This window comes from Sesamum indicum, linkage group LG5, assembly GCF_000512975.1.
Source record: "Sesamum indicum cultivar Zhongzhi No. 13 linkage group LG5, S_indicum_v1.0, whole genome shotgun sequence".
Taxonomy (NCBI): Eukaryota; Viridiplantae; Streptophyta; class Magnoliopsida; order Lamiales; family Pedaliaceae; genus Sesamum; species Sesamum indicum.
The window spans coordinates 16430732-16458602 of NC_026149.1; the positions used below are offsets into that span (position 1 = coordinate 16430732).

The window sequence follows — 27871 nt, forward strand, 5'->3', positions numbered from 1 at the left end:
CTCGTCAAGAACACTCTCACTCTTCATCAAATTTTGGGACGTTCAACTTGTCCTAAATCATGTCATGATGGTATCCATCTCAAAATCGTTGTAAAAGTCATTGCAAATTGGGATGGATATTATCTGCTGTAAATTGTCTGTTACAAAATAATATCTTTTTTCTTTTCTGTAACGAATCAAGGTGTAATTGCATGAGAATTAACACAGGTTAGTACATACGTCTAGCACCACCAAAAAATTTATAAGGATTTGAGGATCCACATTGTGGGTGTGAATAAACAACATTTAACCTTAATCATTTGACCACAACAATTTATTAAAATTTTGTAATAAAATAATTGAGTTGATTGGTTACTGAATCTGACAATTCAAACTCCGCAATAATTTCTTACCAATATTATATATATATATATATATATATATATATATTGAATAAAAAAAATGTTAATGTAAAACCAATTTAGAATTAAAATTAGCAAGAAATAAAGAAAAGCATGAGGCTAAAATTAAATAGTTTTTATGACATTTCTTGATTATAAATATGTATATATATATTTAAAAGTTTTGACGCAACAATTAATTAATATGTCCAGGACCGCGACCGCGCGCAGCGGCGGGGCAAAGGCGTCGGAGTGCCGCGTCGGGGTTGACGAGAGGTGGATCCCACAACCTTGTATAAAGGTTGGTTGATGGCATCAGCCACCACTAACTCACCTTTGTTTTGGTAGCTCTCAAACCACTTGGCCACTACGAGGAAATAAACACACATGGAACCCACTCAAACATTATTATTTCCGATTGATTCCACCTGGAATTCACATTTGGATATATATACATACATTTCAGAATATTCAATTAGATTCTTCTCATCGTTTTATCGATGATGTTTCAATTTAATGATTAAGATTAATATCTTCATAACAGTTACAATAAATTACGTCGTTTGATCGAAATTTTGGGTGTCAAGCATGTTGTAATACTACTACAAAAAAATCATTTTGACGATCAGATTAGCTTTTGATCAAAGGTAGTAATTAATGACCGTTAATAAATACATACCTTAGTTGATTTTTGAAATATAGTATTTATCAGAGAATATTATGATACAGATGGAGTTAGCGTGTATTGTCTTACGAATTATTGATACAACGTGCCTGATTACCAACAATTCATAGTTCGAGTTGTGAATCAATTTAGATCAAACAATCCATAGTTCAACTTGTGAATCAATTTAGGTGGGGTCGACCCTGATGACCCGATTAGAATAAAGTGCAAAGCTCTTGACTTAGTTCGGACATTTTATCCATTTGCACGAGCTTTTGAGAATTTTATTCATTTTTACTGGTATTAATTTACGAGATTATATTTTTAATACAATAAGATAGGGAGTTTAATCCTTTTATCTCTGTTTGATGGGATTTCTAAATAGTCCTACAACTAAAAAAACTCAACATATTTTGTTCATACGCTTTACGGGATTTTCACATTTAAGAAAACTCGACACATTTAGTCTTCTATTTTACGAGATAATTATGAGACTAAATATGATGATTTCTTCTCAATTTTACGATTTTTAAAAATCCCGTAAAGCAATGGACTAAATTCGTCGAGTTTCTCCAATTTTCAAGCCAATTTAAAAATCTCATAAAGTAGAGAACCAAAAGTATTAAACCTTCCATCCTATGAGATTAAAAGTGTAATTTCGGCTATATCAGTATTTCATTTTCATATAGGTATGAATTAAATTTAGTATTGCAAATATTTTATACACATTAATTAAATAAATGATTGATATGAAATATTAATTTTAAAACAAAAGATAATCTAGGTTAAATCCAAATTGCTCCCCCTCCCCCCACCCCCAAAGTGCCTATAAATATACTTGTCTGAAGCCTTCATTCCCTAGGATAAACACAAGCACCTGTTTCCAGTGTTTTCCTCTCCACCCTCTCTAGCTAGAACAACTCACCTAGTACTTCTCCTTCTAACATCATTAGATTCTCTCTCTCATCAGGCAGGCTAGTGCTAGTGAGAGAATTGAAGGCAAAAATGGAAAGAAAAGCATGCCTTGGGAGTTTCTTTGAGAAGGCTAAGCCTTACATAGCCATGATCTGTTTGCAATTTGGGTATGCTGGAATGAACATTATCACCAAAGTTTCTCTCAACAGAGGGATGAGCCACTATGTTCTTGTGGTCTATAGACATGCCTTTGCCACTGCTGTCATTGCTCCCTTTGCTCTTGTACTTGAAAGGTAAACATTTATTTGCTCATTACCCCTATAAATTAATGTTGTAATTATACATCTGACGTCTGTATGTTCTTGTTTTATTTTCGACACAGGAAAGTCAGGCCGAAAATTACGTTCATGATTTTCATGCAGATGTTCGTCTTAGGACTACTTGGGTGAGTGTCGTTACCCACTCTTTTATAAGACGTTGAATTACATGAGTGGTTGGCTTTCACCTGCTTTTTTCTTTAATTTAATCCAATGATCTTGAATCGACTGTTTATACAGACCCGTGATTGATCAGAACTTCTACTATGTTGGGCTCAAATTCACTTCCCCGACCTTTTCATGTGCCATGAGCAACATGCTTCCTGCAATGACATTCGTCATGGCAGTTCTCTGCAGGTATAAACACATACACACACATATATGTGTGTATATATATGTTTGTATGATTAATGGAGCTGAGAGATTAACTGGTGGGTGTAGGATGGAGATTTTGGACATGAAGAAGTTGAGGTGCCAAGCAAAGGTTGTAGGAACAGTAGTAACAGTTGCTGGGGCGATGCTGATGACACTCTATAAAGGTCATGTCATAAACTTGGTATGGTCCAACAGGAACACATCCAATGTTGCTGCACTTCCCACTCAAGACACTGACAAGGATTGGGTTAAGGGCTCAATTCTTCTCATCCTAGCCACTCTTGCTTGGGCTTCTTTCTTCATCCTTCAGGTAGCACACACTACTGTGTTTTTTGTTTTAGGTATTTATGTAACAAGGAAGAGATATTGCATGATGTAATTGAGGTTTATATGTTTGATTTTTGTGGAAATATGTATAGGCTATAACAATGAGGAAATACACAGCCCAGCTCTCACTGACAGCAATTGTGTGCTTCTTGGGAACACTGCAATCTATTGCTGTCACATTTGTCATGGAGCACAGACCAAATGCTTGGGCCATTGGCTGGGACATGAACCTCCTTGCCGCTGCCTATGCTGTAAGTTTCTTACACGACCAATCAAACTACTTGATACTCGATCTGTCTCTTCTTTTTATAATTTGATATAATTTGGAATTGGGCTCTCGAGCTCGACTCAATAAGTTGAAAAATGAAATTTAAATATAAAATTTCAAAATTATTATTCCAACTCGATTCATGTAATAATGTTAATGCAGGGTATTGTTTCATCAAGCATTGCTTACTACGTGCAAGGACTTGTGATGCAAAAACGAGGGCCTGTATTCGTGACTGCATTCAGCCCATTGATGATGATCATCGTGGCAATCATGGGCTCTTTCATCCTGGCTGAAAAGATTTACGTTGGAGGGTAAAGATTCTATTATTCCTCTCGAGAAACCCTAGTTTTTTCTACTATAATTTTATTACATATATATCACCCCAATTATTACCTGAATCCGTCTAATTTGTTGTGTTGATCGTCCAGGGTTCTTGGAGCAGTACTGATTGTGATTGGACTGTACTCAGTGTTGTGGGGAAAATACAAGGAATTCAAGGAGAAGGAAGCAGACGAAATTCCTGAGCCAGTAAAGGACACGATCATCAGAGCAGGCTGTAACGATCACAACACAACTCATGACGATATCGAAGCAAATGCTGTCGAAATTCAGACCACCAACGAATCAAACAGAGCTTAATTAAAGATAATTAACAAGAAAATTAGGAAGAAATTAGAGATACTAATATCTCCTAATCATATCTACCTTAGTTAATTTTGTTTCTGCATAATTGCTTTTAATTTTGGCCGAGGTTGTAGACTTTAGTGTAAGTCATGAGCTGAAAGTTTCTGAAGAGGAATTCATGGACGAAAATCGAACCTTTTTTTTGTTATCTCTTTTGGATATTTGGTACGTGGTAGTGGTTTTTTCCCTATGTCCACATTGCAATGAATAATTAATGTATCGATTTTGGACAATTTTGCTGATGTCTGATTCGGAATCCCACTTATAAATTCCTTTGTTAATTATATATACACTAATATCACTATTATAAGTGTATTGCACTTACTATATAATTAATTTAGGTACGATCAAACCCAATCATCCATTCAAACGACAGACGTAATTTCCCATTTTAATTTTTTAATATATATAAAAAATAATGTTATATTTAATATACAAAAGATTATGCATAAAAATATGTATTATTTGTATATATAAAAAGATATTGAATAAAGATGGCATAATAAAATATGTTGATTCATAAGAACCGATTCCTCAAAATCTTGTCTTGTAAAAAACAGAAAAAGAGAATAGTGAGATGGGAAAGGGACTACTTTCACATTGTCCTCTCATTATCATCAACATAATCATATCTATAAATCCCAATCTTCTATTATAAGCATTTAGGCTAATATTCCTTTTCCTTTTACCATTTACAAATACTATAAAAATAAAGTTCCCATTTCAACTTTCAACTATATATTGTCCAATTATTGCATAGTTTTCTCATATGGATGAGGATATACAATTAGAATCAGACTGTATATGTAATAGGATTTATATTGTTTTGATGTAATTAATTTATATATTCATATTAATATTTTTTTATATATATGATTCATAGATATATATATATATATATTTAATATTTGGATAAATTACACGACTCACATGTCAAAATTTGACATAATTATATATATCTACTCGTTGTTTGAAAAATTATAAATATCCCTCTGATTTTAACGTCGGTGTAACAACGAGCCCATTCCATTATATTTTCATCCATTTTTTTATGGTGACTGCCCAATGTAATTTTATTTATATACTTTTTGAGGTTTTATAAAAAACATTTTTATGAACTAATATCACTACAAGAAATATAAAATTTAACCATGACAAAAATAAATAGTCGCTGGTAAATAATTATTGGCTACGGCCACGCAACGGTTATTGGCCGTGGTTTTTTGCGAAGGTGGCTAAAGTATTTGCACCACGGCTTTTAGCTATAGCAAATATTTTTTTTAATGTTGAAAAGTTAATTTTTTGCATTGATTTTATTTAATCGTGATTAATAATAGTTATTTACATGATTTTTAACCATAGCCATTAATATTGTAGCCAATAATAATTTTTTTCTAGTGTATTCTCAATAAATTATTTACTTTACTCACCCTCAGTTATTTTTAAAATAAAAAATAAAATCACCAAGGATAATTAAGTAGTAATTCGAACCTCACCATCTAAAGAACTATATAATTATTTTTTATTTGAGAAAAATATTTTTAATTTTTCAAACGACAAATAAGTATTTATAATTATGTCAAATTTTATAAAAAGGAGCTGTAACTTATCGTTTATTCTTTAACAAAAATATTATAACTAATGTACTCCATACTCGATGGAGCACTTAATCATGCTTGAAAGTATAATTAACATTAAATTTTCATATATACCCCATGTATGATACTAACGTATATGTAATAATCTAGCCAAGAATATATATATACAACGTTTTTGGTAGATCATTTATATATCAAACCTAGTATTTGTAATAGTTTCAAGTTATGCAGTGGGAATAAGTTGTAACAAAAATCAATAATGTTTTACTTTAGTGATTATGATTAAGGTTGAGGTCCATCTGATGTGTAGGTATCTGTCTCACCATATATTTTGCTATACTAAGTAATACATCAATTCAGCCAAGTCATTAATACAGTAACACAGATAAATAAATTATAAAAACTCACATAAAATGAGATAAATATATATCCACACGTCCAACAGAATTTGAAACCACGACCTCAAACTTATGTGTAAAGCCTCAGCCTGAACTTGAACTATTAGATTAGGACATCATTAATTATGTACACACATATATATGTTTGGATGAGGAGGAAAACTAATGTTGAAAATGTGGATAATGGCGAGAGCACTATGTATGCAACATCGATTCTCCACATAATCATTATTTAGTATTGTAAGAATTTGTTCCCTTGTGTTGTATTATTAGCTAAAGACAGTGTCCTATTGCCGCCACACACTCATCACCAACCCATTAATCAAACATTGCAATCTTCCCCCACTATCTAATTAAATTCGTTATAATTTGATAATTTGTCTTTTCCTAATACAAAACCAAAATGCTATTCTAAAAACTACAAATAAAAAAACAAAAAAATTAATAAAAAATGAGTTAATAAAAATACAGTCCTAATTTTAAAAAAATTACACTTTTGATTCCATACGATAAAGCCATAATTTACAGAATTAGCACATTTGGAATAAAAAAATACTATAATATTTTATCTTATGGGGCTAAATGTGCCACAATTATTTATTTTATAGAACCAAAGATGCTACAACTTTTTATCCTATAACTAAATATACTAAGTTGGTAAACTGTGTGACCAAAAGTATAACATCCTCTATTATGTGGGACCAAAAATACAATTTTTCCCACAATTTCAAAATGTCGCGTGAGTTGCACGTGCTTTTTCCGATGAGAATAATAAACTCCAATAAAAAAATATTTCAAAAATAAAAAAATATATAACCAAATATTATTTTAAAAAATTAAAAATTAAAAATATCAAATAATCTGAATTACGAGAGCAAAAGTTGATTTATAGGGCACGCTTTTTGGCCCATTAAGTAATATTGGGACGAAAAGAGTAGTGGAATTAATTAATATACAATAGAACTAAAAGGCGATTTCCATTTTAAAAACCCTAAGAAATTAAGAGCGTATCAAATATAATATTTCCACCAACACAACACTCCAAAACATATATTATATATATATATATATATATGTGAAGATGATGTAATCTACAAAAACAATAGTCCCACATTGCAATTATTGATTCTAGCAGTCGTCATCTTAACAGTCTCCACCACTTACTCATAAGGTTTGAATTCGTTTTTTGAGTGTTTTGTTGTGTTTTTTAGAGATAGAGAGCGAAAAACAAAGATAAATAAGTGTGTGTTAGAGATAATATGTATATTTGGATTTATTTTTAGAGATAATTTAAAATAAATATTATATGTTTAATGTTGTGTTTTGGGAGAACAAAATTACTATTTATTGTCAAATTATATATTTTTTATATATATTTATATATATGTGTGTGTATATATATATGTATTTATGCTAAAACAGTTAAAAACACATAAATTGGGTGTTTTTAAATGACAACAAACATTGAGTATATTTTGACTTTGTCTCGAAAATAATTTGAAAATGAAAACAAACATAGTGACTATTTTTCTGTATATATTTTAGGATAAATTATAATGAATTCTAATCAGATTTTTTATAATTATAAATATTTTTTTTATTATTTAAAAAATTATAAATATTTTTTTATATTTGATGAAGTTATGTATTTATGGAGAATTGGAGTTTTTCAATTTTGTTCTTACAGTATCTTTTTTTATTAAAAAATATAAAAAAAAAATAGAGGAGGTGGATGAAAAATTTTGAAAAATTGTAAAATAAACTATCCAATTAGTCCATAAAAAAAATTGAAAAAGTACAAAAGATTATAATTAATAGTTTACAAAGACATTTTAGTCAGTCAACCATAGAAAATAGATGAAACCCTAATGGGACTAACGAATTGGGCTAGGTTCTAGATGATCGTGAAAATTAGGGGTATTGATAATTTTTCAAATACAAATATATATATATATATATATATAATTATGCAAACTTTAGGGGAGCTCGTTGTAATTTATCCATTATTTTATTATAAATTTTAGTCTATAGTATCGTATTCAACTATGCATCAAAACTAATCACGTGATGAATAAATTACACTTCTGTGTGATTGATGAGCAGCAATATAAAAAAAATAATTAATCAAATAATAAATATTAATAATACTTGCAGTATATATGATTTACTTAATATAATCAAATTCACCTGATTTCAACATAAGTTTAAAATCGAATTATTTTGTTTAATTAATTCAATCAATCATATAATAAATATAATTATATTTAATAATATCTATACTCCATCTGCTTTTGCATCATTGGATATATCAAATTGTGGGATTCTAACAACATTTGAAGGTGACATTGTTGTGTTAGTGGCTGAGTAGGATCCTAATTGTACAGCTGAGGTAAAAAAAAAAGGACACATTAACAAAAATAAATAAATAATAAATTTATTCCCTATATTTAAATAATAAAGTTTTAAAATTAGAGTAAATTAATACTATTTATCACAGTTAAATAAAATCAATACAAAAATTTAAGTGTTGAATACGATTAATCAATACCTGCCACAATTTTAACTATGAAAAAAATATTTGTGATGAGTTTTAACTATAGATAATGTTTTAGCCTCGCTTGCGGAAACAACGATTAATATTCATTATTCAATTATGATTAGCTAATATTTATCATAATTTTTTACTTTTTAATTATGATAATTAACTTTAACAAAAAGTCGCATTTCTTCTAGTGACACTAATGGGTGTCGAATCCACCAAAAATAATTTATACGAACTTTTTTGTAGAAGTGTGAGTAGGATCGAATCCATAGGGATTGGTTTTAAATTAATTCCTTCAAAAATAAAAATAATTGGAGGTTTTTGATTGTGAAGAAGAATAAAAATAAAAACTAAATTAAACTAAAAGGGTAAATATAAAAGAAAAGTATTCCAGTTAAAGACAGGATCATGCTTAATTCTACGGTCGATCATAGACGCAAGATAACAATCATTCATGATAGATAAATTGGTTATGGTCATTGGTACGACCTAACGACCTCATATGTGGATAGTCAAGGAATGTCCGTTGACTAAATCCCTAATCAGTAAACAACCTTGGAAACGTCCTCAAAATTTAATTTATCGACAATATTAAGAACTAGAAAGGCCCAATTCTAACCAATAAATTCCTACAGTGATTTATTCAAGTTAGATTGTGCATTCCCCACAACATAATCAAAAAATTTTACATAATCAATTATGCTATGTTACTACTAGTTATATTGAACTAAACAAATAATTACGAATTTGCAAGTTCAATTAGCTAGGCAAATATTCTTGACAATGAATAACGGTACATATCATTCATAAATTAAATTAATTGTAATAAAAGCACAGAGAACAAAATTTGTTGAGCATACTGTCACGAAATACCATCAATTTCAACAGTCCGCCTCGGTCACTACAAAACGCCAGTATGGACATGGACTAACATCCATGTTGTCAAAATTGCCAATCGAGAATGTTCATGCGACAAGTATACTCAATTTGGCATCCTTTGCTCTCATGCTCAAAAAATATGTGTTGCATACAAAAATACTGGATCAATGATTAAGGATTATTATGATATAATGGCTTATAGAAATACATATTTTAAATCTTTTGAACCTTTGCCATCAGAAGATTATTGGAACACCCCAAACTTTAAGTTGGTCCACGATACTACTATTCATATATCTACACGTCCTGGTCGAAACCAAAAATCACGTATTCAGAACAAGAAAGATTGACCGCAAATCTCGTAAAGGGCAACACTACCAACAAAGAGGAGATTCTTCAAGACGATCAAATGTGCCAGTGCACATTTATAAAAAAATTACATATTATTACATTTGTATAGATAATTGTAATTTTTTTAATTAATAAAATTTTAACATTATAATTTATTGTAATTTACTATTTCAAAAAATATTATTTTTATAATTTTCTTTTTTTATAGTAAAAAAATAATTAAGCCTCTACCAATCACTACAAAAAAATATTATATTAATAATAAGATATCAAGTTACAATTTTAAAATTATCACTAAAAATATTTATTAATTGACAAGTTTTATCTTATCACTATATAATTATTAGTGACCAAATTTGTGCATAAAGCTGTCACCACAGATAATTAATGACATATCTATAACATAGTGATAGGAACTATCTCGTTATTGGGCTTCAGTGGCATTATCAATTGGGCCAGCCCAACTGAACTTATTCAGTCCAAGATATAACTCCGTTTATAAGTTCTCTGGAGTTAGGCCCATTGTGAATGGGCCCAAACTTTGTAAGTTAGTTACCACTTAACAGAAAGACAACCTAAGGAGGGAAACTAACGGCTTATCTTCAACTGTAACATTGTAATACACACATACAAATACACCCTTATCTCTCTCTCTCTCTCTCTCTCTCTCTCTCTCTCGCACATAGGAATGGGAAAGGAAATGGTAATTTCTTGGCATAACTCAATCTCCTTACAGACTGAAGCAGAGGTTCCAGTTTTGCCTGAGACGGTTATTGGGACAAGAGGTTTGCGCAAAAAGATCGTCCGGAAAGGAATTTCATGGCAAACTCCGGTCTCAGGTGACGAAGTTGAAGGTAAACTATGTTGTCCTTTTGAAAAAAAAGCCCATGCAAAAAGCAATCGGAATGGTCCCGTCTGAATAAGCAAGCATATGTGTTCTTGTTAGTGTGTCAGAAAGGTTGCTGATATTATCAACTTTGTGTACATACATAGTAGTGAAGGTCGTTTGGGAAAGTGAAAAGTGCCGAAAAATCAATTCAGATTCAAGAATTGTGGCTGCATTGTCTTACAGACAACTACTTGTTCTGTTTCTTGTTTCAGTCCATTACAATGTGAAACTACAAGAGGGGGAGTATTTTGATTCAACTCGAGAAAAGGGAGCTCCTTTCAGGTTCAAATTAGGACAGTGTATGTGCTCCAGTATCCTTAAACATTGTCTACTTGTTTTGTTTGAACCATGTTTTGGTAAGTAAAGGAACTTGGATTTGAAAACAGGTGAAGTCATAGAAGGATGGGATGAGGGCATTGCTACTATGAGAAAAGGTGAAAGAGCAGTTTTCACAATCCCACCAGAATTGGCCTATGGGAAAACTGGCTCTCCTCCTATTATTCCTCCAAACGCGACTCTCATTTTCGACATTGAGCTGATATCATGGTGCCCCGTCAGAGATATTTGTGGGGACGGAGGAATACTGAAGAAGATAACACGGGAAGGAGAGGGATGGGCTACTCCCAATGATGCCGATGAAGTTTTAGGTAACTGTTTATGTGTTCATCTGATCTGCATTGATTCGATTGCATAGTGGGTTTGGGTTGGGTGGAACGGTTTGCTGGCGAGTCGAGCCTCAGGTCTTAGCAGAGCGCTCCAAAACCTGATCAGTTGCCATCCCTATTGTTATAGAGAGGGCGTTTCTACCAGAAATGCCATGTTACGTAGTTTCTAGCTGAACAATGGCTCCAGATAACTGTACTAATCATCATTCCCATTTCCCACATTGGCTGCTAACATTTGAACTGTGCTGGAAATGTAATCCGGTTATCATCTTTCGTTCTTGTAGTCAAGTACATAGCCAAGAACGAGAATGGAGTTGTCATCTCTAAGTCTGAGGAAGGCCTGGAGTTCTCTTTGACAAACGGTGAGCTAAGTTTCACATTTGCTCTTACTAAGGCTGTCTATGCTAAGTTTTGGTTGTTTTATAGCACTAATTTGGTGAGATTTTTTATTAGGCCATCTCTGTCCTGCAATGAGCAGAGCTGTGAAAACCATGAGGAAGGGAGAGAAAGCCGAGCTATGCGTTAAGTTCTCTTGTAAGTTGATCTGTTTTTCCTGTCCGAAGCTTCCGTTACAACTTGGTACTATACGTTCAGATGTATATCTCTCGTGTATAAAAGTATTTCTTAAAAATACAGATGATATGAGTTATATACACATGGTGTGAATTTATGAAGTGCAAGACGAGATGTAATTCCAATTTGCAGTCGAATTGTTATTTTTCAAGCAATATAATGCCCAACTCCCCATACTCAACTTTATGGTAATCTGTAGATGGCCTTAGGCATTGCGGAGACGGCATTTTCCCACCATATCCGGATTTGATCATTCATCTTGAACTTGTATCGTGGAAAACGGTAGTTGACGTCAGAGGAGACAACAAAATCCTAAAGAAAATAATGAATAAGGGAGAAGCATTTGATCGTCCTAACGAAGGGTCCATCGCAAAAGGTAGCTTCCGCAAATTGTCCTTCCCCGACTAGAATTCTTGGCATTTTCAGTATCCATGTTGTCTGAACTGTTGCAGTGGTGTACGTCGGTAAGCTAGAAGATGGTACGGTTTTTGAAAGGCGAGGATCCGAGGAAGAACCCTTTGAGTACATGTGTGCAGAAGGTATATAACATAGTCCTTCATTTTCTTCTTCAGTTTCTCAGTTCTTTTAACGCATAGGTTTTGCTGCATTCATAAACTTCCTCTTCACATTCCTCTGCAGAACAAATCCATGAGGGTTTGGACAGGGCAGTTATGACCATGAGGAAAGGAGAAGAAGCTGTAGTGAAGATCAGTTCTGAGTTCTTGAATGCCCCTAAAGATGAGAGATTGAGTTCTGCTTCCTCAGTTCTTTATGACATCAAACTGATCGACTTCGTCAAGGTTTACTTTCCTACATAAGTTCGTACTCGTACGATTCTTGCATATAGTACTGATCACAACACATCAGCATAACGTAGGTTCCACTGCTGACCTAATTTTGGGTTGCAGGAGAAGCCCTTTTGGAAAATGGATGCCCAAGAACGAATAACGGCATGCGAAGCAAAGAAGCTTGAGGGAAACATACTCTTCAAAGCTGGGAAATTTCAACTGGCCTCTAAGAAGTATGAGAAGGAATGTGATCTAGGAAAGCAAAACAATAGTTTGCAAAATACTAGGAATTGCTAAAACTGAAATCCTGTCAGTTAATTTTTCATCGGACTGATACAGTTTTGTCAATCTTCTAACACCTCTGCAGGCTTCAAAATACGTCGAGTACAGCCATTCCTTGAGCTACGATGAAAAACACAAGGCAAACACACTGCGGTTGGCGTGTTATTTGAATGATGCTGCATGCAAACTAAAACTCGGAGAAGATCAAGAGGCCTCAAGACTCTGCACTAAGGTTGTCCCTGTTCGATTCTCTCTTTGTCTACATCCATTGTAGAAAGCATCGACACTGTCAAGTGATCAGTGTACAGTTCAAAAAATATGATCAATCATACAATCAAATCACGCTTTGCAACAGGTACTGCAACTAGATCCGTGTAACGTGAAAGCACTCTTCAGACGAGCGCAAGCGTATATGAGAACATCAGATCTGGAGAAAGCTGAGGAAGATATTAACAGGGCTTTAGGCATTGACCCGAACAACAAGTACGTATCCGGAACTTGTCTGTTTCAAGTCATTCTTATCCTTGTTCAGGACACTGACTAATGTTGTTGAAACTGAACTTTTCGGACAACCAGAGACTTGAAGATCAAACTCAAGGAGTTGAGAGACAAACAGAAGCAATATGTGAAACAGGAAGCCAAGATTTTCAGCACCATGGTTTCAAGGATAGCTTGACCTAATTACTGTTAACACATGTGGAACATGGAAAATTATTACACAAACTTACCAAGCGATCGGTCACTTTCTTTGTGCAGTAATCACACGGCAAGTGTATTGCACTTGTCAGATAATCAGTTCAAATTCGATCAAACTCAATCTGGGTTATAATTTCCCATGAACATACACTATGGTGGATCTTTCTTGTTGTTTATTTTCCAAGGGTCGATTTGGGCTGGCTGTTGCATAATTGATTATGGGATAATTGATTTTGGAACACTTGATTTTAGGAATACGTTCGTATTTCATTAAATATGTGTTATTACATGTGAAACATATACAGCATGGTGGATCACTGAATCTTGTAAATATTGATGGTTTGTTGTCGTTAAACACTGATATAGGATTTTTTCGAGGCTCAGTTTGGTCTGGTGGTTGCATAATTAATATCAGATAACTGATTTTGGAATAATTAATTTTAGAAAACGTGGTTATGATTTTTGAATTCACAATTCATATAATAAAAAATTCTTACTCGAATCAGGTTTGGCCAGACCAATCGGTACAATTGTCATATGATTTGATTATTTTTCTTGAACTGTACGTCAATCAAACGATGAGTGTATTATACTTATTATATAATTAATTTAAATTTGATCAAACTCGATTGGTATTAGAATTTTTTATTTATATAACTGGTTATAAAACTGTAAATTGTTGTTAAATTTAAAAAATTCTGGTTCATTTTTCTTGCTCTTGGAGAGAGAGTTAGTTGAGAATTTGAAAGTTAGTTAAATAGATCCGTTAAATGGATTTGGAATTGATTGGGCCGCAAAAGAAAAAGATCTATATGTTTTAAGAAACAGGCCCAACTAGATATGGGCTGGAACGTGTAATGGCCCAAAACCTATGAACCGGGGCGCCCACTTGCTAGTTAAGTCAGGTTTCATTATTTTATTTTTTATAAAGTTGATAATTATATAATTACATCAATATCAATAAATTGAGGAATTATACTCATTTTATCAATAAACTCAAATTATAATAAATTTTGTATTACTATAAACTCATAATAAGTGAAATACATACTCATTATTATACTTACATTAAGTCAAACAAGTTCACACACATTTTGTGGGACTCAAACTCATAATTTCAAACGTATTCATGATGACACAATCAGATATTTATTATACATTAATTTAATAGACACGCCTAAGGTATCTATTTATTCAAATATATCTATGCTTCTATACTAATATAACAAGAAAAGATCCACTACAGTCACAAATGACGTTTAATGACATCGTTATACTATATTTTTTTATAAAGCTATGTAATGTATTGATTTCTATATTTTACTTTTATATATAAAAATCATTTGAAAGTGCAAAAAAATATTTATTATATACACGCATGAGCGACGTGTCACATGTTTTTTCATGAATAAATTATTAATTACTTATATGTACGCATGAACGACGTGTCACATATTTTATGCATCATGTAACTTTTCACTGTTCCAATTTTGTGGGCTTCCAAACTAGGAAAAATTTGACTATTTCCAAAAATTTTAAATGCTTTAGGGAAGGAAAAAAAAAAAGAAATATTGTTCAAAGTTTCTATAAAAGTACAATTTTACTTAAGACAAACTCAAATATATATTTAAAGTTTTTTTTTATGATCATATCCATTTAATTAGTAAAATTAATATTATTATTTGGACATTTTTGAGTGTGGCCTTATAAATAATGATAAATTACAACAGATTATCCTGATATTTATCATAATTACAGATAAATTTTTAAAATTAATAGCCGTCTAATAAATACCCCGTAACAGCCCATTACTAAGGTATATTTGTTAAATAATTGTTAATTCTAAAAAGGGATAATTATACTTTCCTCCCCTGAAGTTTTATATAATTAATTGTAAATTCCTGTAGTTTGAAAAATTATTATAGCACCCCTAATATTTGCTTCTGTTTACGAAATAAGCCCCCCCTATTAGTCAAAATTTCACTGAATTTGCTGAAGTTGAAAAAAATTTAGAAAAAAAAATTATATTTACCCTCGATTGACTTATTACTAACTTATAGCATGTCAAATAAATATTTTTATGACCAAATTTACCGTCATATGTATTTACGCATTAATACATATGAGGAGGTATATCTTCATCGTTATAAGGGTAGTTTAGTTCAGAAAAATTATTTGACCTACAATAAGTCAACTTTAGGTCAATCAAGGGTAAAATATTAAATTTTTCATGAATTTTAAAGAACGGAGTATATATCTGTTAGACGAAAGCAAATTTTATGAGTGCTAAATGCAATTTTCCAAACTACAAAGTTTTTACGTATAATTACACCAAATCGCAAGAGAAGATAGTGTAATTATTCTTAAAATAATATCTATAATTTTTTAAATAATATTTTTTAGATAATTATAACAAATTTCGTCGTAATTACCCTACTAAAAATAAAGTGCATTAATTGTGAAGAAGTTGTGTGTGGTAGGTGGCAATGACACGTGATGCTTCTCTTACTACATGATTTTTCACAAATTAAAATTAAATAGTAGCCACATTAAATACGTCATGTCTCAAATTTAATAATTTATTATTTATTATTTATTTAAATAAAAAGAAAAAGGTAAAGAGAAAGTTGGTAGGTAGGTGGGAAATTTTAAATAATAAAAAATAATTGATAAATCTATTAACCTACCATTCAACTCTTTCAGAACCCGACCTAACCCATTGAGGGCTGCTGAGTGGAAAAATACCTTGGACTTTGCCTCAATCATTAATTAAAAAAAAAAATCCAAATATTCCCACTAGGAATAATATATATACATATATATATAAATTAATGAAATAATAAGTAAAGGGTTTTCAAGAATATTTTTTTATTTACAAAATTCCTTTTTTTTCTTTTAATATTTGCATCGGATAATAAAATAGCGCTACGTTAATAGTTAAGTTCGTGTTGTTATTGAGAAAATAATCATAGTAGTGCGACATCTACTAATACAAATCATATGATAATTACGTATCTATATTATATATTAAGGAAGAGTACCTTTTTAGCGTCTCTGTCTTTTTTTTTTTTTTTTATTTGTCTATTGTTTTAATATTTAGTTTAACTTCTTTTTATTTATTTATCTGATTTTCCACTTATCCACCATTTTTTGATACTTTTTTCATGCATATTTTTTTTATCATGTTCTTATAAATTTAATATTTAGTTATTATGTTTTGTATATATTATGTTCAACAATAAATATTTTATTTTAAATAGTATTACACAATTTGCACATATCGAATGCAACACAAATTACGAATTGGAGATTACCGATGTAGGCCCCTATTTATATACATGTTCAATAAGTTTTGGACCCAACATCTCAACTATAAAATGTTTGTTTTTCAATCATTGAAGTGTCTCGTAAGAGACTTCAACTACATTTAAGTTCGAGATAAGGAATTTAGACAGTATATCAGTCTGAAACTCTTCTCGAACCCAAAATTTCAGTATGTCCAAATTTATACAACTCCACCTAACCCAATGTCAAATATTTATGAGTGGCACACATTCAAATTTTTATTATAAAGTTTATTTCATCTCGTATTTCATTTAATATATATATAATTTTTTTAAAAATAAAATAAAATATATGATGTCATTTTTATTTTGCAACAAAAAATTCAATCCGAGTAGAATTCATGTTGACCTCATAATTTCTCCTAAAAATATATTAATTAACAACTGAAAATAAATTATATTTAGGGCATTGTAGTGAGCCATATTGTACAGACATGCATCTAAGCAATTAGTACTAGGAAACATAGTGATCTAGTTACACATAGATTGCCTTAAAAAATATAACATTATACTTTTTTTCAAAAAAAAAATTAAAATATTATTTATATTTTCTCTTAAAATTCTCTATTTACTTGACTCTATACTATTAGGGTATGGATGAGAAATACTAAAAACAAAATTTACGTAATTTTTTTTATTTTATTTTGTCATTTATTTAACATTTTCAAGTAAATTTTTATACTTATAAAGGGATAAATGTAATATATATGTGTGTGTGCGTGTGTGCGTGTGTGGAGTGAGCTTAACATTATTACATCTTTCTCCTTATAAGTAATAAATTATTACGTGCGAACCACAATAAATCGATATTATTTCTTCCATAAGTCACTGTTTTGTTATTAATTAATTATATTAATAATATTTTATTTATCATATTTAAAGTTAATTTATTTTTATCAATTCCAACAAGTTATTTATTTTATTTGTTTAAAATTTCAATTAAATAAATATAATAAAATTTTAAATTATACACACATATCGAATATGCATAATACTTAACTAACCACAATATCCGTTGTGATCCTACTCGTTTGTGATTTGCGATTTTCTTTAAGTTAATACAATCACACGACAAAATATAAATTATCTCATTTAATTTTACTTTAAAAAATTGATCTTTGGTTTTCCAAAATTCAACATTTCTTTAAAATTGTGTTTGTTCTAATGAATTTGAATTTTGAAATTTTAAATTTTTAATAATAATTTTTTTAAATTTATTTGGATCATTTAATATTAAAATAATAGTAAAAAATTTCAAATATTTTGATGGACTTTCAAAATTTTATGATATGCAATAATTTGTGACCCTTTATTTAAACAATTCTCTCATGTTCAAAAATTTCAATCTAAATATGACTCTGTCGAAATTTGTCATAATAATAAATATTTTTTTATTATTTAAAAAATTATAAATATTTTATTAAATTAACAATTATCTAACAAACAATAATCTACAACGGACTACCACGCAGGGATATTTATTCAGCAACCATTACTTTTAAGGAATATTTATAAATTTTAAATAATAATAGAATATTTATAATTATAATAAATTTTAAAATAATCGGTTGTAATTTACTCAATTGTAAAAATAAATATAAAATACATAATATTAATTGGTCAACTGGTTTTTTAATTTTTTTTTATAATTAATGAATAATTGGGAAAAGAATATTGATGGAAGACACGTTTCTTATTGTTGAAATATGGGAGGTGATAGCGATTCGTTGGTAGTCTAAACCACGTGGGGTCTGAGTTAGGTGAAATTTTATGACTTCCATGTCCCTTATTTTATTCCAAATAAAATAAAATATGGGACATGATTTTTTGATTATTTTTTCTTATAAAATTAAATTATATATATATATATATTATTGCATAAATTAGTAAATTAACATATAATCGTACATTTATTAATGATCATATTTAGAGTAATATCATACATTTTCAAGCCAAAATTCACATTTTCTGACATCTGGTAGATTTTTTAAGGAAAATCGTTGCTGTAAAAAACATTCGGATGGAACTTTTACTGTATTACAGAGTCAAAAAAATTGGTAAACCAACACATCTCGTTAACTTTTAGTGTATTTATCAATATCAAATATAATTAATCTGTAACAATTTTACAGTTTTTGTTGACTCGAACATATAATTTTTTGAACATAAATCTTTATTTTACCAATCAAATTAGGTCTCGTCTACGACCAAAGAGAACATCAGACAATGGTTTGTTATACATACAACATTGGAATAAGGCTACAAGTATTTTTTTTTCTTTTTTTATCCTTTGTAAATAGTTACATACGTAATTACAGTAATATCTTAATAGATTGAGTAATACATCAATTTAGTTAAATATGTCGATATCATTAAGAATAATAAATAAATTACAATAACTCACATAAAGTATGATAAATACCCGATCTTAATGATTAAATTAGTAAGTGTGATATACTTGCTATGTGGTTGGTCACTTTTTTAAATTGCACATCGATTGTATGATGAATATATTATATATCTAATATAATTGGATTGTATGATAAATATATTAAATATCTTATATAATTGGTTTAGAACTAACTAAAACTGATCCGGGTATAATTTTCTTTGAATCATAGAAAATTCTAATTCGAACCCGACTCGATAATATGGAATCAATCATATGACTAGTATAATATATGTGGTAAAAAAAATTAATCAATCACATAACAAATATAATATATTTATTATATAATTAATTTTATTTAACCAGACTTAATCTGACTAAAAATTTTCGTTATATCAGATTCCCGACAACTATCGTAAATTCGTAATAGTTGAGAATGCAATAACGACTCAAGTGGTAGAGCATTTCTCCATCCATCAAACTTTCACACACAAACACACACTCCAACTAACCCCTATCCCCACTTCCTCCCATAAATACACCCCCCTACCCCCCACCCATCTCTCATCCCCACCCCCCAAGTCAACATGGCTTTACCTCTACTCATCCTCTCCTTCCTCACCATCTTCATCGCCTACAAGCTCTTCCAGCGCCTCCGCTACAAGCTCCCTCCCGGCCCCCGGCCCCTCCCCGTCGTCGGCAATCTCTACGACATCAAGCCTCTCCTCGTCCGCTGCTTCACCGAGTGGTCTCAAGTCTACGGCCCCATTTTCTCTGTCTACTTGGGCTCCCACCTCAGCGTTGTGGTGAACTCAGCTGAGCTAGCTAAAGAGGTGTTGAAAGACAATGATCAGCAGTTGGCCAACAGGAACAGGACCCGACAGATTGCTAAGTTCAGCAAGAATGGGGCGGACTTGATTTGGTCCGATTATGGCCCCCACTATGTTAAGGTCAGGAAACTGTGCACTCTTGAGCTCTTCTCTATGAAGAGGCTTGAAGAACTGCGGCCTATTAGGGAGGATGAGGTCACTGCCATGGTTGAATCTATCTTCAAGGACTGCAATAAGCCTGGTAAGGAATTGTTTATTTGTTATTGCGTTTCTGTTGATGGATCTCGCTAGATTTAGGATTTAGACATGATCTTGATACGAGCAACTGTAGTTGTATAGGTTTTGAGTTTATCTACTGTAGAAGGGGAAGAGATCTGAATCTTTTCAAGTTTGATACATGGAAATGTGTGCGTCAACATATTTGATGCATTGCTTGTTCAGCACAATTTGATTCTCTTCATAGTCGTACTGGAATCTGGATAACTTAGTTGAGATGTTATTTGTCTCTGTCCGATTAGTACAGTTGCTTGAATTAATGATTGTGCAATGTTCTTGCACCTCTGTTAACTGCTAATGTGATTGAATTCACTAATCTGTCCCAGAAAATAAGGGTAAAGCTTTGGTGTTGCGTGAATACCTGGGGATGATGGCGTTCCTGCACATAACCAGATTGACATTCGGGAAGAGGTTCATGGACTCAAATGGCGTAGTCGACGGGCAGGGAGAAGAGTTGAAGGCTATTCTACACAATGGGATTAAGTTGGGTACCAAGAAATCCTGGGCAGAGTTCCTCCCATGGTTTAGGTTCTTGTTCAAGACTGAGAACCAGTTACTTGCCGAGCACGATGCTCTTGCGGATAGTTTTACTAAGAAAATCATGCAAGAACACACTCTTGCTCGCCAGAAGACAGGAAATACTAAAAACCACTTTGTCGATGCATTGCTTACTCTTCAGAAAGAATATGATCTCAGTGATGACACCGTTATCGGCCTCCTTTGGGTAAGTAAAGCGAAAAACTTGTTATCTTGTGAATCAACCCTGCCCCAAATACATATGCAAGAACTCTTTGTACTTCCCTGATTGAAAGAAAACTTGTCTATAATGTTGCCTGCAATCTTATGCAATGAAGATCTCTTCAACAAAGTGGTTGTTGATGTTGTTTGATGTGGACTTGTTTCGTTGATAAAATATCCACAACTATGACTTAATATGTGGTTGAGTAAACATTGGACTCTGCCCATGTCCATCTTTAGATCCGAGGAAGATTCTTCGGGAGAATCTTTCTTGTGTACGCGTCTGTATCTTTGTGGGCTATCCACATATCTTGATGTAGATTTTTCAACTTCTGCAGGATATGATCTCTGCGGGTATGGACACCACCACTATTACCGTCGAATGGGCTATGGCAGAGTTGGTTAGGAACCCAAGGGTGCAACAGAAGGTGCAAGAGGAACTCGACCGAGTGGTTGGTAGTGACCGTGTCATGACCGAAGCCGATATCCCCAACCTTCCTTACTTGCAATGTGTGACCAAAGAATGCTTCAGGATGCACCCTCCAACCCCATTAATGCTCCCCCACAAGGCCAGCACCAATGTCAAGATTGGCGGTTACGACATCCCGAAAGGAGCCACCGTGAGCGTTAATGTCTGGGCCCTTGCCAGGGATCCAGCCGTGTGGAAAAACCCTCTTGAATTCAGGCCCGAGCGGTTCCAAGAGGAGGACATCGACATGAAGGGTACTGACTACCGGCTACTCCCCTTCGGCTCCGGAAGGCGTATCTGCCCCGGTGCACAACTTGCTATCTACTTGGTGACCTCCATGTTGGGGCACATGTTGCACCACTTCACATGGACACCTCCGGCCGGGACGAAGCCTGAAGACATGGACATGATGGAGCAACCTGGAACAGTGACTTACATGAGAACTCCTCTCCAAGCTGTTCCCACTCCAAGGTTGCCTGCCGACTTGTTCAAACGTGTGGCTTCCGGAAATGTGTGAGACTCAGGGTTCTCAGGCTGTGTACATTTTCTGAGGTCAATGCTCTTCATTGATCCATATTCTTGCAACATTTTGTTTGTTCCTTTGGATGTTATTCTTGAGGAACAGCTACTGTACTTCTTCTGACAGTTTTCAAAGTTTAACGTTTGATGCATAATCAATATTTATATATATATATATATATATATATATCTGTTGAAAGCTCTGAGATTCATAACGAGTGCCCCCATTATTCATGAAGCAGAATCACAGGCATGAAATATGCTACTCGGATTGAATGTGTCATAACTCCTTCAAATTGACCGTAATTGTGTTAGATTTAATGCAGAAAACTGAAGTTAACCTCCAACAAGGCCTAGAGGCTTTGTCTGAGTGAAGAGGGAAAAAGATAACATTTTTTCTTATGGTGAAAATGAAAGTAAATTTTATTACAGAAATAGAAATTTACGTTCAGTACAATTATGTGACATCAAAAAAAATTTAGGAATGAGCAGAACATACCCATCACATCTCTACATCTAATTTTGAAACAGAAAACAATTAATAATTGGAACTCGGAAGATGACTCCTTCTCATTTATTTTATTATTTATAAATAAAATACTTTACTTGATTCAGCAAAAGGTTGGGGCTCGTTTGGTTTGTGTGATAGAATTAAGCGTGATAGGATTAGATAGGATGAAAAATTGAATGACTATTAATCCTATCTTGCATTTATATGATATTTGATCTGAGTTATTGCCGTGGGATATCTCATTTAATAATATACTATGGTGTTTAGTTGAAAGGATGATAACATATAATTAAATAAAATAAAAAAACTATATAAAGAGTATCTATTTTTAAGGTATTTATATTTTTATACTGTAGCTTGTGAATGATTTAAAAAATAATTAAAAAAACCACTAAGTTATTTATTGAAATACAAATACTTAAATAAAAATTAATTTGTGAAATATTTCTTCTTTTTTTTGTCTATATTTATATAAAATTGAAGTTGAAAATACATATTCAATTAAGTAAAAAATGATAAAAATTCAAGGATTTTTTAAATGTCCAAAAAAGAAAGAAGTAATATTTTTACTATGTTTTATTATTAAATCATTATTTTATTCGTTGGATTTTGATCGAAGAAAGATAGGAGATAAGGGAAGAAATAATCGTCTGTCAATAATACAATCTTCCTCGCTGCTTCAATCAACCACTGCCAGCAAAGAATCTCACCGAGAGAATACATAATTCATCGGATTTGATCGGAGAAAGATGGGAGAAAGGGGGAGAAATAAGCGCCGTTAATTCATTGGGAGAAAAAAGAGAAAATGGGAGAAAGAGAGGTGAGAGTGGAGATGAGGATTATTTATACTAATTAAATAAGCTTAATTCATAATATCATATATTATGATTAATAAGATTGGGTCCGACAAACCAAACTTATTATTAATCATAATAAATAATTTGATCATAGCTAATCACACGGACCAAACAGAACTAAGAGGATAAGCCTTATCGGACTCTTAAAAGAAGGTTAGAACGCGTCTAATATTCTTGGATATCCAAGGCTGTCTATGAACCTTCTTCATGGGCCTTCTCAAGCTTCTTTGCTAATTAGACCCCTCCAAGGGATCTGGACCAGAGGCCACTTCTCTCTTGGGGCAGCATGTATTAGGTATAATTCAACTTGTACTCCTTCTAAGGCCATGTGCATTTTTTGATATAGAGCAAATGATGGGCGTAATCGTTTCTTAAATTATATATTAAATAAAATACCTTTATCTATAAGAAACTATATGCACAAATATTGTATAATTACTCGTACATTTTTTATAATTTTATAAAATTATATTTAAAAACTCTGAAATTTACTTTCAAGTAACAAATAAATCTTTCTATTAGTAAAAATTTATTAAATTTAGTAAAAAAATTAAACAAAAATTCACATTTAGTTTCAATTAACTTAATTGATTACAAGTTAAATCAAATTTTTTTCTGACCAAACCACTCTTATACATCTTCACTGGCTAATGCATTACGAAAAGGTATAAAAATAATTTGGTCAGAAAAATATTTGTTTGACCTAAACTAAGTTAATAATAAATCAATCAAGGATAAATATAAACTTTCATTCTTCTTCTTCCTTTTTTTTTTTGTTTTTAATAGTAGCATATTCGATAAATTTTAACTAATAAATGTATCTATTTGTTAGATGAAAACAAAAAATTAAAATATAATTAAAGTATAAGATATCAGATCTTATTCTAAAAATAAGATGTAACAACTTATAAGATGTAAAAGCTTATATGATATCAGATCTGATTCTAAAAACTTATAAGATTCTAACAAAATCTTGTTTTTTTGTTAGAATCAAATAAGTTGTTATCTTTGACATATTTTGGTTTAATTTTTTTTTAAAACGGTTTTATAAATAGTACCCATTAGATTATCTTTCAAAATAAAAATTTAATAGATAATCTTTTTATAGTAAGAAAAATGACAAACTATTACCTAAATTTTTAAATAAAAATAATATATATCTACATTCATGCTAACCGAATATTAATTTAGATAAAATAGTTTATATTTTTTTTATTAATACAATATTTACATAGCCGAACGACTCGTGCTGATACAGATTCACATGACATGATCCTAAGCCTTCCTATTGTGGTGATCAACGGGTTTCATTTCGGGTCTTTGGGCCTATGCGGTTCGGGTGCGACCCGACCCAATCCAACTAATCTGACTTTGGGGCTTAGAATTTCCCAATCAGTTATAAGCAACAATCAAGAACCAAACACCAAATACAAATGCAAAGGACAAGAAAACATTAGGTTTCACCAAGAAACAAATTACTGATCAATAATTAGAATTTCACATCTTCATAAAATTCAAACTGCATTTCATTTAAGGATCAAGAAACTAAAATCGCCACCATCTATTCACAAAATTGAAGAACAGCCAAATGACACGACAAATCCCAATTTTTGTCTAGGTTTAACCAGAAGTAGAAGCAGAAGCATTCAAGATCCTGCCAATTTCAAAGCAAACAAAAGCATCAATGCAAGCATACTGCACCTGAGGAGGCGTCAGCCACTCGTTGTCCCACCTACTCATCGTCACTCTCTTCGGCTTCTCCACCTCTTTCTCCAGCACGAGGCTCGCGAGTTGCTTCAGTCCCGCGCTCTTCAACTCCCTCCTCCCGTACTCATCCGCCGCCAAGCTCCTCAAATCCACCGTCTTCGTGTTCAACCCTAACTCGTAGTCCTCCAGCTTCTCCAGGTCCTGTTCTATGCCGATCCCCACGAAGGTGTAGTGTGGATTCGCCAGGAAATCGATGATCGCCGAGGGAATGAAGGGGCTGTGGATGAGTTGAAAGATGAGGCAGCGGCGGCCGACGCAGAGCTGCAGCGTCGCTGCAGGGTTCTGGATATAGCGGTTGAAGGAGGGGCGCCACTCGACGTCGAGCCCGACGATGAGGCACCTGAGGCGGCGGCGGTGGATGGACTCGGTTTGGGAGATCCACTGGGTGGCGACGTCGGGGTCGTGGGTGACGGTTGTGTGGATGGAGTCGCCGAAGAAGATGACGTCATAGGTGTTGTGGGAATCGTAGGGCAACTCGTGATCTACAATGTCGATCGTCCTTGGTGTTTGATTGTAAGCCATCTCTACTGCTGGCTGACTCTGGGGGATGGGGTGGGATTGGGCCGGGGGGGCAGGGGGTTGTATGTATACTGAAAGGAAGTGGAGAAGACTGAGAAGTGGAGGAAGAAAAGAATTCCAAGGGGTGGAGGGAAGAACTCAATGCAACGCGCGGTGATTGGCGCGTGGATGCTATTCGTATATGGAAAACTGAAACCTCTACATAATGTTTGGATTCGTTTTCTGAGTGTTTTGTTGTGTTTTGTGGAAATAGAGAGAGAAAAACAAAGATAAACAAGTATGTGTTAGAGATAATATGTATGTTTGGATTTGTTTATGTAAATAATTTAAAATAAGTATTATATATTTAATGTTGTATTTTGAGAGACAAAAATTACTATTCATTGTCAAATCATGTCTTTGGAGATAATTTAAAATAAGTATTATATGTTTAATGTTGTATTTTGGGAGACAAAAATTACTATTCATTATCAAAATATGCCTTTTTATATATATTTATGTATATATGTGTGTATATATATGTATGTTTTTATGCTAAAACAGTTAAAAACACCTAAATGTATTTGAATGATGGCAAACATTGAGTATGTTTTGACTTGTTTCGAAAATAAGTTGAAAATGAAAACAAACATAGTGCTAACTTTCCTCTGCCACTCGTATAAAGCTATTCATTATGTTTGATTTTGTTTCTAAAATATTTTGTTTTGTTTTTTAAAAATAAAGCGAGAAAAATAGAAATAAATATATGTATTGGAAATAAATTGTAAAATATAATATAATATTTTAATTTATTGTTATAAATATAAACTACTATTTAGTTTAGTAGTAATATAATTAGTAAAATATAAAAAAAATTATACTAAAGAATTAAATTGTAGAAAAGCATACATTATCTAGAATAATGTAATTGAAATACATAAAAATATTTTATAGTTGAGATCAATATACGATCACAATCTGCAATAAATTTATATATTTATAAATATTAGTATTATGTTGATGTAACTATCTCATCTTATATTATTGAACAACATGAGTTAATCGGGTCATCAAAATTCAGATCAAATGGTTGGGTTTGATCAAACTTACAGAAAATATATTTGGTAAAGTTTTAGACTTATTGAATATACAGATGACGAGATATCGTACTCGAAACATAGCAGTAATCATTCAAAACGGTGTATTATTGAATTCGGCTATGTGATTTTAAATCATATCTTTTGATATAATCTAAAAGACACAGTTTTATATATATTTGAATTTGATATAAATAGGGTATCCGAATTTTAAGATATCGTAATTGTTTATTAAACTTTTTATTCTCATTATATATATAATAAAATAATTAAAATTGTTCAACCATCATTTTTATTATTATCATTATTTTTAGATTAATTCATAAGAGTCACTAATTTTGACATAAATTTATAAGTAATAAAATAGATTGCATAATGTATATATAAATATAAAACGATTGAAATAGATAAAAAGAATCATAAATGAATTACTTGTCAATTTAAAAAAAGTATAACACAATATAAATATATATTAAAATATAACATAAAGTGTATATGTGTCATATTAAATAATTATTTTATGAAAAATAATGTAATTTATAAAATTGTTGATTAATTTGATTTTTGTATAAAGATTAGATGTATAAATAAAGTACCATAATTTATTATTATGCAAAATAAAATATATGTGTTGATTAATACTTATAATATATGGTCAATTTTGAGTATAAAATTGATAAAGTATTGAATATGAAATTAAGTATAAAAAAATTAAAAATAAAAATATATACATAAAAAATAAAAAAATAAAAAAAAAAACTCGTGGGTCGATGAACAAAGGGAATTGAGCTCGAGTCGAGCTCAAAATCGAGCCGACTCGCTGCCACCCCTAGTTGTTTGGCTTCTATCAGGATGAACAAAAACACGAAAAATAGTATGTGAATCAACTCAAATTTTAGACATCCCCATAATACTACAAATTTAAAAAAAAAAAAAACTTGTTACTCCTTTTGCTTTAGTCATATCCAATTTTGAAAGCCAA

The 27871-nt window shown here is 31.7% G+C and overlaps 4 protein-coding genes across 5 annotated transcripts; 3 read left to right on the forward strand and 1 right to left on the reverse strand.

The window, feature by feature from the left end:
• LOC105162698 (WAT1-related protein At5g07050) lies at positions 1908–4166 on the forward strand. Its single transcript, XM_011080789.2, has 7 exons — positions 1908–2252; positions 2342–2404; positions 2517–2633; positions 2718–2961; positions 3071–3229; positions 3409–3560; positions 3678–4166. Exons 1-7 carry the CDS (start codon positions 2050–2052, stop codon positions 3886–3888), a joined length of 1149 nt encoding a protein of 382 aa, XP_011079091.1. The 5' UTR covers positions 1908–2049; the 3' UTR covers positions 3889–4166.
• On the forward strand, positions 10307–13849 carry LOC105162699 (peptidyl-prolyl cis-trans isomerase FKBP65). 2 transcript variants are annotated; one of them, XM_020693768.1, is made up of 12 exons: positions 10310–10555; positions 10803–10889; positions 10977–11237; positions 11540–11617; positions 11709–11789; positions 12028–12204; positions 12281–12367; positions 12468–12628; positions 12737–12859; positions 12984–13130; positions 13254–13381; positions 13475–13849. In XM_020693768.1, the coding sequence occupies exons 1-12, from the start codon at positions 10390–10392 to the stop codon at positions 13572–13574; spliced, it is 1596 nt and encodes a 531-aa protein (XP_020549427.1). In that variant the 5' UTR covers positions 10310–10389; the 3' UTR covers positions 13575–13849. The 2 variants fall into 2 exon arrangements, 1 of the variants encoding a protein (XP_020549427.1); XR_002287086.1 differs by lacking the exon at positions 13475–13849 and having other exon boundaries at positions 10307–10555; positions 12737–12849; positions 13254–13363.
• Positions 19915–22157, forward strand: LOC105162700 (cytochrome P450 98A3). Its single transcript, NM_001304410.1, is given in 3 exon segments — positions 19915–20398; positions 20760–21157; positions 21510–22157. Coding segments are annotated over 3 exon segments (1530 nt in total).
• Positions 24986–25890, reverse strand: LOC105162701 (Werner Syndrome-like exonuclease). The gene has a single exon (XM_011080793.2). The coding sequence runs from the start codon at positions 25814–25816 to the stop codon at positions 25148–25150; it is 669 nt and encodes a 222-aa protein (XP_011079095.1). The 5' UTR covers positions 25817–25890; the 3' UTR covers positions 24986–25147.

Bases quoted from the DNA above. Each gene is read 5' to 3' on its own strand.
- LOC105162698 (XM_011080789.2), top strand. From the start codon at position 2,050: ATGGAAAGAAAAGCATGCCTTGGGAGTTTCTTTGAGAAGGCTAAGCCT. The intron at 2,634-2,717 runs GTATAAACACAT...TGGTGGGTGTAG, and splicing joins GTCATGGCAGTTCTCTGCAG to GATGGAGATTTTGGACATGA. The intron at 2,962-3,070 runs GTAGCACACACT...AAATATGTATAG, and splicing joins CTTCTTTCTTCATCCTTCAG to GCTATAACAATGAGGAAATA.
- LOC105162699 (XM_020693768.1), top strand. From the start codon at position 10,390: ATGGGAAAGGAAATGGTAATTTCTTGGCATAACTCAATCTCCTTACAG. The intron at 10,890-10,976 runs GTATGTGCTCCA...ATTTGAAAACAG, and splicing joins CAGGTTCAAATTAGGACAGT to GTGAAGTCATAGAAGGATGG. The intron at 13,382-13,474 runs GTACGTATCCGG...TCGGACAACCAG, and splicing joins GGCATTGACCCGAACAACAA to AGACTTGAAGATCAAACTCA.
- LOC105162701 (XM_011080793.2), bottom strand. From the start codon at position 25,816: ATGGCTTACAATCAAACACCAAGGACGATCGACATTGTAGATCACGAG.